The sequence below is a fragment of the Carassius auratus genome, chromosome 44, assembly GCF_003368295.1.
Source record: "Carassius auratus strain Wakin chromosome 44, ASM336829v1, whole genome shotgun sequence".
Lineage (NCBI taxonomy): Eukaryota > Metazoa > Chordata > Actinopteri > Cypriniformes > Cyprinidae > Carassius > Carassius auratus.
Genome location: NC_039286.1, coordinates 3,537,542 through 3,549,883, shown reverse-complemented (window position 1 = coordinate 3,549,883; position 12,342 = coordinate 3,537,542). Strand labels below are relative to the sequence as shown.

Sequence of the window (12,342 nt, the reverse complement as noted above, 5' to 3'; positions counted from 1 at the left end):
GAGGAAGATTTATTATTATTATTATTATTATTATTATTTGTTTCAGAAAAGTCAGAAGTTGTTGCACCACTGCTATTTTCTATTCATTATTCAAAACCTTTTTCTCTTGTAACTAATTTCTGTTCTTGTATCAAAGTTTTTGTCAAGGTTGCAAAATGCTTTTCAAAAAACTCTACTTTTTGATATCATTAAATGTTTCCAAGTTTCTTATTTGAATTTGTCCTCATTTCTCTTTTTCTCTTTTAGACATCAATTATTTCCATATATTATTTATATTTTAAATATAGACTACACCATTCATAAGTGTTGGTCGGAAAAATGTGTAAAATGTTTTTGAAAGATATGCTCAAGTCTACATTGCTCACCAATTACATTAAAAACGGTCAATTTAAATAACTTCTATTTTAATATGCTTGCATGTTTATTTAAATTGTTCAAAACAATCTTTATTATATGAGACAAAAGAGAACTGGAGCGCTGCTGGAATCCCTTGTATCCTCTGGATATGGCTTTATAACTTTTGCATCCTATTGAGTGCCTGGACTTGGATTTTTTTCCAAAATCTTTTTCCCAATCTTTATTATATATTCTACATATATTAATCAGGTGAAATACGTATGTTTCTTGTTTTAACTAATTAAATTAATGAAAGTTATCGTGACATCTGTAAATATACGGTGATTAACATGAATTCGTAAGAAGTAGGGGTTGAAAGTTGTTCTCTCTGTCCATGTCTGACCCCTGCTGGATGTTTGCATGGTTCATATTACAGCAATATGAAATACTTATATTTATACACGTTTCATCGTGATTTCACCAGTTTCTACCGCATATGTTGTGTTGTATAACACGTTCTCCTTGTCACTGTAATTTCAGACCAGAGAAAGTAAAAAATAAGTATACGACCTTCAACTGTACATGTCTAATTGTTATGGTAATGTTGGGATTCATGATCAGAGTCCCATGATGTTGCAGTGTCCACAGAGGAACCTGTGAGCGGCAGCACCGCGACCCGAGGACCTGAAAGATGGCGGCTGGAAGTGCAGGCGTTAGCGGCCACAACAATGGTTCATCGCCGCGCTTGGAGTCCACTTTGGACCGTCGCTTTCAGACTGTATCCAACACCATGGAATCCATCCAGGGCCTATCCGTCTATTGCATCGAGAACAAGAAATATCACAGCTTGGTCGTGCGATACTGGATGAGGTGGCTGCGCAAATGTGAGTATTTAGCACGTTAGCCGGCTAATCTGAGTTCAGCAGTGATACAACACCTGTTTACAAACTCATATTTGCGTTCCTTGAGGCTTCTAAGCGGACATGTGTCATATTTGTGTGAAGAAGTACCACAAACGTTACTGTGACTGGCTAGTTGTTGTTGTTTTTTCCCCTTTCGCCCCAATAAACAACTTTTTGTTGCTAATTAGCAAACTGCTAATCTGATTCTATCAGGTCAAGAAGACATAGGTCGTGTTTCAAAATCTAGTAAGATGTCTTCCTAGACAGCAGTTCTTTTGGCGAAGTAGAGCCATTTAGGGCCAAATTGGGGAGTTCTTATGGGTCAGCTGTATCTTAGGCACGATTTGAGTTAGCAACGAATTGGGGCAGCAAAGGGGTGTTTGAGGTCAGCAGCATTTTTGGGCAGAATGTGGCATTTAGGGTGAGAAGCATTTTTTCCCCCAGCTAAATATGGGTGTTTGAATCCAGTAACTGTTAGCAACTTTAGGAGGGATAGAGGCATTTACAGTGTGCTGTATATTTTGTGGTAAATATGGGTATTTGTTGTCAGTACCTTTTTGGAGCAAAATTTACGTACATTTTGGGGTGTCACAGGCACATTTCCAATCAGAAGTGTTCGTGTCTGGTGTCTGCAGCATTTTGGGACTGAAGGGGTGTTTGTGTCAGATACTTTTTGGGTGTTATAGGCATGTTTCGAATGAGGAACATTTTTTGGGTCAGCAGAATTTTTGGTGTCACAGGCACATTTTGATCAACAGCGTTTTTGGCCAGTAAATGGTGTTTGGTTTCAGCAGCATTTTGGGGCTAAATGGATGTGTTTTGTGTCAGCAACATTTTAGGACCGAATAGGGTGTTTGGGGTCAGTCCTTTTGCGTGTCATAGGCATGTTTTAATCTTGAACGTGTTTGAGCAAAAAGTGTTTGGCCATTTTAGTGCATAATGAAAAAGGCTTTTTGGGGTTTGGGGTCCTCTCTATTTTCATTTTTGGGCGCATTTTGAATCTGCATAGTTTTTGCTAGAGCCCGACCGATATGGATTTTTGGGGGCCGATGCCGATATTAACTCGAAAAGAGCCGATTTATAAGCCGATATTTTGATTTTGAAAATAAACTGGATATTAGACCCATTTCCTATAAGCTGCACTTACATAACATTCAGTGGCAAAATATCTGCCTGTTCTATGTATGTGGGCTGTATAAACCATTTTCCAGAAGGGATTTATGTAAAAAAAAGCCTTAGATTACGGTCTCAATCACTAAACAATTGCACATCAAAAGTATATATTTTTTAACGATCAAAAAACAGTCTGATTTTAAACATTTAACACTTTTACTTTCTTCCAGTTGAAGCTGATTTTAACAGTCTGTGTGTGTACTGTAAATAAATTATAATACTAAAGTTAAAGTATTTGCAGAAGTAGTCCCACACTTTTGCTGCTACATCATTCACCTTTTTCAGCCATCTGTAGGGCAGAAAGAGAGACATAGAAAGAATAAGCATGTGTATTAATAATATCATCATGTATCATTACTCATGTCATCATTAGAATTATAATAATAATAAACAGGGATCTCCTACATAGGCAAAAATGAGAAATATATATATATTTTTTTATTTGTCAAGCAATAGGTATTAACCTCCTTATATTTAACAATATTATTTCAACATTTTCCTGTTATGTCTGTAAAGCTGCTTTGAAACAATATGTAAGAAAAAAAAAGAAAAGAAAAAAGCGCTTGTTCAGCTCACATTTATTTACATGTCCCCTCTGATTTAATCATTTCTGACGCACCTACTGTAGTTACTGTAACTACACTATATTTGCTCTCACAGACACATTCACAACGGACCCGTATATCTTCTCCTCTTCTCTTTGTGCAGTCTGAATCAAAATGGTTAACGTTAGTGCCATGAACACACCGCTGTCAATTTTGAGAAGAACCACCTTCAAACAAGTTAATAGCAAGCATTTAAGGGGCCTGCTAAAAAGGAAGCTATATTAGCATTAGAGTAACGTAACCAGCCTGAATTCACCAAATTGTTCCCTGGGCCTGAGGGTAGCCTCTTCTTCCTTGCTTCTCTCTTAATTCTCATCAGCAGGACTAGCGCTATCGCTCGCTTCTTACAACGGGACAGATACATGTTTGCTGCTGACCGAAAAGAGGAACAACAGACTATGAAAGAGCTCCCGCTAAAAGTTTTTAAAACTCCGCCTACGCCATAGCGCAGAGCAGGGCAAATCGCGTTGTATCTGAAGGGCAACGCTAAACCCAGCGGCCAAGCGCTGTGCATACCGCGTCCTGTGTGAAAGGCCCATTACGCGGTCATTATGTGGGAAACACACCGCAATAGAATAAGCACTAAACGCTAACTTTATAGTTCGACCTCTTATTAACGTTCGCGCTCTTCCACTGATAAACATGGTATTAGCTTTGTGGCTAATCTAATATAGCAATGCATTAGCGGCTGTAAGTGATGTTACAGAATATTTAGAAGTGATAATGATAGGACCGTTAACTAGAACTACCACACCGTTTTTATATACAGTGTATGAACTAAATCTACAATCATTTCACATGACGAACGACAGACTCACCTGGGTGGCTTGGCTGATCGCTTTCTTCTTTGTGGATTTCTGGCGCTGTTGCAACTCTGGAGCTGCAGACCGCCCTCTGGTGGGCAAACTATGCAACACTCATAACATGAGTGAAGAATATGAGACTGTTTCTCATGTTTCATCGGCCGTTATAAACGCCGATGCCGATTTAAATGCAATTAGCTCATATCGGCCGATATATCGGTCGGGCTCTAGTTTTTGCCAGTAAAGGGGTTTTTAGGATCAGGAGCATTTTTGGGCTAAACTAAGGTTTAGTTTAAACAGGCTAAACAGGACTGTTTGGTGTCAGAAAGGCAAGTTTGGTTGAACTACATTTGGCGTGTCTTAGGCATGTTGTGAATCAGCAACATTTTTGGGAAGTAAGGGGTCAAATGAGAGTGTTCAGGGTCAGTTGCATTTTGCATGTCATGGGCTTCTTCCACGTCAGCAGCATGTTTAGGTGTAACTAGCACTTCAGAGTCAACATGAGCCTGAGCAACATGATGTTTTTGGAAGCCAAGTTTCCACCCAGTATTTGCACCGTTCTGTTATCAGCAAAGTGAAATTGCATTAGAAAGTTAACAGATTTTTATTTTTTTCAGCCTGATGTGCATAATGCAGACACCCTTAATATAACTAATATATATGCTATATTGATAACCATTTTGATGCACTTAACCCTTTACGCAAAAACATCCTTGATGCAAATTTGGACATGAATTTGTTCCAAGTCAGCTGCAATTTTGGGCGTCTCAGGCACTAGACTAGACTTTTAAAACACAGCCATTGTATCTTTCATGGGGAAGTGATCTTGATTGTGCACATCCTGCTCCAGAACATTTCCATCATGGTTTGCTGTGCTTTCTGCAAGTATATCCTGACATGAGGTTTAGCCTGTGCCAGTTGCATTTAGAAGCTTTAGGATGAGAATTTGTATCAGGAACATTAATGCTTTATTTTTAAAAGACATGAGGCGGTGAAGAACTGTTGTGTGCATTGGACTTTATGCCATATATATATGTCATAGTTCATATTTAGGGAAGTCTGTAAATTGGAACTGTGTGTCTTTGGCTGGAGTTTTTTTGGACATGCATTGCCTTTTAAGAAGTAGCCTTAAATGTCACTGCCGTAATATTGGGCAAAACGTATTGTATATTGGAACGCGAGAGAAGTAGGCCTACAGAAGTGATAATTTGGCATTCAAGTGCACCGTTAATATGGAAACATTTTAATTTGTGTCAAATGAGAGAACCGGTTTCATTTTAGCCAAAATGTTTTCGTTTTGGCTGTGTCGTTTATATTGCTATAACTTCTGAAAGACCTATTCTTAATTCTTGTTCTTTTCTAAATAATGTTAATTGAAATTATTTGTTGTTGACTGAGGGGAAATAAAAAAGCCTAGCTATGTTTACAGTTTATTATAATGTTTGTAAATTAATTAATTTTTTACTTCTAAAAAAACACTATTTTATATGCATAGCATATTTTAACCATGCAGCAAACCTTTTTAAATATTTTGATAAATTACTGTAAATAAATGAATAAATGACTTTTTAAACCGTTTAATTGATCTTATTAATCATTCAAAATTCTTAACCGGTTAAAATGAACCTCCCTATACTTAGCACCTTCGTGATATTGGATCACTTAACAGTAGTTAAAAAAAATATTTGGGTTAAAAACACATTAAATTTAGCTAACTTTACAGGAATAAAATTGTTGTAGTTTCAAAGCATTAAAGGTTTAGTTCACCGAAAAATGAAAACTATGTCACCCTCATGTCATTCCAAACCCGTGAGACCTCCGTTCATCTTAGATATTTTAGATTTAGTCCGAGAGCATTCTGTCCCTCCATTGAAAGTTTGTGTACGGTATACTGTCCAAGGTTAGAAAGGTAATAAAAACATCTTCAAAGTAGTCCATGTGACATCAGAGGGTCAGTTAGAATTTTTTTAAACATCAAAAATACATTTGGAAGAACTGTGGTCATATCTCTAAAACACTTGAAAAACCCTTCCTGCAAAGCTACCTGAACAACAATGTGCAAGTGTACCTGGACAAAACTGTTTTAAATGCAAAGGTTGGTCACACCAAATATTGATTTGATTTAGTTAATTGAAGTTAATTGTTAAATAAAAACCATTTATGACAATATTTTTGAAAGCATCCTTACTTACAGAATATTTAAACAAGTGCCTAAAACTTCTCACACTACTGTAGCTTTGGAGGCAGGTTTTTTTAAGTGAAGTGACATTCAGCCAAGTATGGTGACCCATACTCAGAATTTCTGCTCTGCATTTAACCCATCCAAAGTGCACACACACAGAGCAGTGAACACACACACACACTGTGAACACACACCCGGAGCGGTGGGCAGCCATTTATGCTGCGGCGCCCGGGGAGCAATTGGGGGTTCGATGCCTTGCTCAAGGGCACCTAAGTTGTGGTATTGAAGTAATTTAAATTTCTTGAAGACATTGCTACAGTTCTTCTGGATTTAGTGTGTCTCCGTTTCATCTGTTTCTTCATGTAATCACCGACAGATTCGATGATGGTGAGACCAGATCTTTATGGAATTACATTTGGTTCAATAAAAATGAGCAAAACTTTATAAAACTGAACGTTTTTCAGAAACTAAAAACAAAAATATGCCATTACAAAAGAAGAAAAACACAATGAAAATGAAAACAATGAACTTAACAGTCTTTTCAAATATGCTTCATTCTTTGTTAATGTTTTTCAAAGATTCGTTTTCGCTGATCGTGTATTCTGAATGCATTGGCACAGATTTCGCTTATGCTTTGCAGTTTTTAGTTTGGTGTTTTGACACAAACCTCTCGTGGTGGCGGATTAACAGTGATCTACTCTGATTGGATAGTGAGCTTTTGATGGAGATGTGCTCTCTGACCGGGAAGTACAGACGTCACTCAGTGGCGCGGTGACTAAATCTGGTCTATACCGCAAAAATTCTTTTTCACAGACAAAGTGAAAAAAAATTATTTTAAGGTCATACACAGGTTCTACCCTGTAACGTAGTTTATACAAAGATTTAAATCTGAAATTGATCTTACATGCTCTTTTTGTTCGAGTTCTGAAGAAACTGTACACTTATTTTGGTCATGTCGCTACATTCAGGAACTTTGGGATAATATTGCTGTGTTTGTCAAGTGTAGGATTTTGCCAGGCTTCTCCGTACAAATGAAAAACATTATATTTGGGTATTATGACTCTGACCTAGGGCTGGGCGATATATCTAACGATATGATCCGTACATCGCTGATAAGCATTAGCGAAGGCAATTCATCTTGGATAATGAATGCGATATTGCATAGCTTGTCTGTGATCTACGGTTCCATCTATTAAATGCTGTTCGATTTGAAAGCAGGGGATGGTGATTGAGTGGTAATCATGGAACCGGATTTACTGACTAGGTGCGCATAATCATATCTTTAGATATATCGCCCAGCCCTACTCTGAACCCACAAACAAAAATATCAGTTTTGTTATTAATTTTAATTTTTTCCTAAACAAATTTCATATTCACAAATGCAAATTCTCCAACTGTAAATCTGTCTTCTCTGTTTTCCTAAAAGAAATGGAAAACTATTTTAATGTAATCTCAGTATCTACTAGGGGTGGCACGGTTCAACTTTTTCACGGTTCGGTTTGTTTCACGGTTTTAGAGTCATGGGGTACATTTCGGTATGTGCTATGTTTATGGAAAAACTATACTTTCTAATAAAAAAAAGAAGAATATTATATCCAACTACAAGCAACAGTACACATAAATACAATAGAGTAAAGATACAAACAATAAACAGTGATTTTCAGTTTTTTTGTGATTTTCAAAAAATTGTTTTTGGCAGGTCTAGCATAAGTTTTTAGGTGAAGAAATTGAATAAAGTAATCAAATGTAAAACAGCATTGCATATTGGACTATATAAATTAAAGATAATTTTTTAAAGTTATAAAAGCTTTTTAATCCAGAGCAGTGAGTGATTTTGTTGTTGTTGCTGTTTCTATTAATATAAAGACTGTCATTTTAAGAGAATGCACTCATACAGTGGATGATGACAGAATAAATGACTGCTCATATTCCAGCATAAGTCATTCACATTGATCAAGAGGGAATGGTTTGGCCAGGTATTTTTTTATTTTTTTATTTTCATCGCTATTGTTGTAATGTCTGGGAATCCAGAATGCGCATCCGTCAGCAGAAACATATATTAATTGCTATATGTAGCAAACCATATTACAGATGCTTTGGATTTAAGTTGAACCGTGGTCCCAGCACGTGTGTGGTGAACCGAACGGTACAGGTTTTTTTCAGCGAACAGTGCCACCCCTATTATCTACTAATAAGTAGGGGTCGACCGATTATCGGCGTGGCCGATTATAGGGGTGATATTAAGCATTTTTATTTTTATCGGCATCTGCCATTTTCAAAACCGATTTGCCGATAAAACCATTTTTATTTTGATATGCGCGATCTGGCACTGATCCAGCCATCAGGCAGAGCGCACCGCTCTGTGTCCTAGACTAAGCCCCGCCCATCGTCCGTCTGATTTGTTGGGAGTCACGAGCCTGTCCAATCAATACGGCTGGTGTGGCTGGAAAATGTTCCGCTCTCACACCGAAAAGCACAGGAGCTGCTTCAGTGATCATCATCACACATCAATTAGTTCTCTCTAAAATCTCTCAAAGGTAAGAATGCAGTAAACGTTCCTGAAGTTGCAATAAATCACTACACTGAAGTTGCAAAACACCTAAATATAATCGATTGATGACAGGTTCAGTTATTATACTGGGAATTCCCGGTCAATGTCCGTCATTGCAGTGATATGCTTTAATGGATCATCACATCAGTGCTGAGATAGTCAAACTAAAACCTACTTCTCTCACCATTCGGCCAATTTAACGTTATATTGTGAATAGATTATCAACATGAATGAATTCACTCACGTCTGCCGCGTTTTTTTTTGTGTGTTGTTCACATAGCTTCACTGAACAGCGTCTGTTCCGTTAGGGCTCTTAGTCAAAAAAATTGTGCATATTTGGAGAAATATTGCTTTATTCTAACATGATTACAAAATAATTTATTATACAGATTCAGAATTACCATTATGCAATTTTGAAGAGCTGAAAGAAGAGTTCCCTATTCCTGATTTAGTTATCTCCGCAGCCGCGCTCTCTCATTTGACTAATAACCCTATGCTAATAACGTAAATTGTCAATAATCTCACATTGAACGTTTCTGAATGACGCTGTCCTGTATACTTCCTAGTTTGTATCGCCATGATAAACAGTCAAACGAACATTTAACACATCAAAAAAAAAAAAAACACTATTACAATATGGGTTGTGTGTAGGGCTGCACGATATTGGGAAAAAATGACATTGCGATATTTTATTTTTTTGCGATATATATTGCAATATTTTTTTTTACAAACAAAAATGGGCTGAGCACACTTACATTCTCATTTTAAATGATTTAAACATCGACACCATCGTGTTTATTGATTAATATGCGCGAGGGAGAGAGAACAAGACAGCACTCGTGTTGTTTGAAGACGGATTGCTCTCTCTCTGTATCTCTCACGGGCGCTCTCTATCTGTTAATCCATTGATGTGCATTAGACTTTTAATTGAGTAGTCACCTCTATTATTTTAGGCTATGTTTTAGTCATCAGAAAATAATTATGAGAGGTTAAGCTATTGCACATTTCTAACATGTAAATTATTGATGCCAATACTTCCCTTTCCCTAAACTGTTCAGCTGTAGTAAAATATCCATAGGCTTAATCATGAAACATACTGTGGTACCACTTTTATTAATATTAATGTTGTTATTATGAACAGTTCTCAGAATTAAAGATGTGTTAAAATAATTTAAAGAGTCTTTGTCAGAGGTCTTTTTATTCTTAATTTTGACATTTAATTTTCATTTTTACACTAGACACATGTCGGTTCAAAATATCGGTTATCGGTCTCCTTGATCTGTAATAATCGGTATCGGCATCGGCCCTGAAAAATGCATATCGGTCGATCCCTACTAATAAGATAGCTATAACTACTGTTAGAATTTGCTCTGCCTTTGATCTCCTTGTGTAATTTTGTTTAGATTTTGGCCCTCTTTTCTTTAGTTCTATTTTATTCTTTATTGTTTTCTTTGTGGTTGATATTATGTGATGTATGTTTATACTTTTGTATGTTTTTGTTCTCTGCATTAATAAAAAAAGAAAAAGAAAAAAAAGCTCTCGCGGTGATTTGTATGCAATATGTCATGCCTTGTATTACTAAATATGTAAATAATATTTGACCTTCAATTGTCTCAGTCTGTAAAGATTAGCTCTTGTTCTTCAAGGCAGCTTGAAGTAAGCTTGTGTTACTGAAGTAACCAATAAGATTGATACAAGTTGTCATGTTACAGTGTGTTACAGTTTGTTGTGGGTTATTATTGTCAACCAGAAACACAAGCTTACTTCTAGCTGCCTTGAAGGACAAGCGCTCATCTTTAAAGACTGAGACGATCGAAGGTCAAATATTATTTGCATATTTAGTAATACAAATCACCTTGAGAGCTTTCCAATATGCACGCCACTGAGTGACATCTGTACTTCCTGGTAACAGAGCACCTGTCCATCAAAAGTTCACTATCCAATCAGAGTAGATCACTGTTAAGGTCGCCCCCACGAGAAGTTTGTGTGAAAACACCAAACACCAAAGCGAAATCTGTGGCAGTGCATTCAGAATCAACGATTAGTAAAAACTAATCTTTGAAAAACATTAACAAAGAATTAAGCATATTTGAAGAGCCTATTAACTTTGTGCGACTGAGTTAATTTTTTTCATTTTCATTCTTTTTTTGTAATGACATATTTTTGATAGCTTCTGAAAAGTTACGTTCAGTTTTATTGAAGCAAGTGTAATTCCATAGATCTACATGTGAAGGACCAGCTGTTGTGAGACTGCTTGTGCATTCAAAAATTTTACTAGATTATTATTAAAAGGAATGGCAAAATGAATGTTCGGAAATGTAAACTGATATTTCCTACTGACACACTACAGCAAAAGATAGAAATAACTGTCTTAAAAAACTTTTTGGGGTGAAAATACTAATGTGCCTAAGATTTTTGCATAGTACTGTATAGAAAGAATGACCATACAGTCATTCACAGAACTGATTAAAGATTGACAGATATACAGTAGAAACAATAGGTGTGCTTTATTAAATAATGACCTAGATCATGAAATACATTTATTAGCTTTAGAGTAAAAGAAGCACAAATTGGGAAATGAGAGCATCCAAGAAGCGTGTGAAAGCTATGGATTTATTTAAAATATTTTTTAATGTTCTTTAATGTTATCCATAGTTTTTTGTGGTTCTTTAAAAAATTTTTTTTTTTAAGTATCGGTTCAGGCACCGTTTTAAAAGTATCGAAACCGGTATCATGAAGAACCCAATCGATACCCAACCCTAAATATTAATGTGACATTCCATCTTTTGCTGTAAGGACGTGCTGTTTTGCATAATTAAAATGCTTGCATTAAGACCATAACAGTAAAATGTAAGTAAATGTGTTTTTTTTTAAATAGCACAAATCTAATGTTTCATTGTTTATTGACTATTCCTTAATTTAGGAACTAATTGTCTAATTGTTTCAGATTAAATATTATTAATTCTTAGTAAAAGGAAAGTTTGACCGAGTAAGTAATTGATAGAGTTACTTTTTACACTTTTTACTATTGGATGATTGCAAAAGTTGGAAAGTTTGAGTTTGAATAGTTTGCAAGAGTGTGAGTATACTATAAACATAGTAAGACTATAAAACATGAATCTTGGATATCCCTGGCAAAATCTGTAGTCCCAATTTGCAACTTGTTAGCAACTGCCTTTTTAAAGACACATTCAATCATAAAAATCACAAGTATGCCATTACTGCTGTATTTTAAGTCATAGAATGAAACGTGAAAACATCTTGCACTTGTGTTCACAACAACCTTATTTCAGGCATTTAACCAAAAATCCATTCAAAATAAACACTTTTGGGATGATGGAACCAGAAGTTCAAAAAGTGTTGTCAGCATTCTGCAGGGTTTATGTAACAAGTGACCACAAGATAAGCAAGATATTCAGAAACAACAATCTGCTGTCACATCATACACTAGTTTGTGTTCTTAGACTGAGGAAGAACACATTTTTCACTCCCAAAAAGCATGTTTTGTGTTTGTTATACAGCAGTTATGTGTATTTGTCTTACAAATTTTCTTTAAATGCTTAAAGTGGTCATATTGTGAGGAATCACAATGTACGTGGGCTTCTGAGATCTGTATTTGCAAATGGATGTTTATAAAAGTTCTCGTTGTTGTAGATGAAATATCCTAACACAGATAACATTAAATAAATATTTTGAACCGGTTAAATGTCGATTATTAAATAATAAAATTGCACTCCAATCGGGATTTTTGAGGCCGATCACAGAAAGCAGTATCTGCTGACTTGATCAC

General features: G+C 36.0%; 1 protein-coding gene across 4 annotated transcripts in view; it reads left to right on the top strand.

Annotated features, from left to right (window-relative positions):
• The first annotated feature begins 767 nt into the window (after nucleotides 1-767).
• Nucleotides 768-12,342, top strand: part of LOC113062148 (regulation of nuclear pre-mRNA domain-containing protein 2-like) — a 33,006-nt gene continuing 21,431 nt past the window's right edge. For all 4 annotated transcript variants that reach the window (XR_003278507.1, XR_003278508.1, XR_003278509.1 and 1 more), the window contains exon 1: nucleotides 768-1,220. Coding sequence is in view for 1 of the 4 variants with exons in the window: in XM_026231772.1 (XP_026087557.1) it covers nucleotides 1,028-1,220 (193 nt within the window). In the remaining 3 variants the exon portion in view is untranslated. The remainder of the gene's footprint in view (nucleotides 1,221-12,342) is intronic.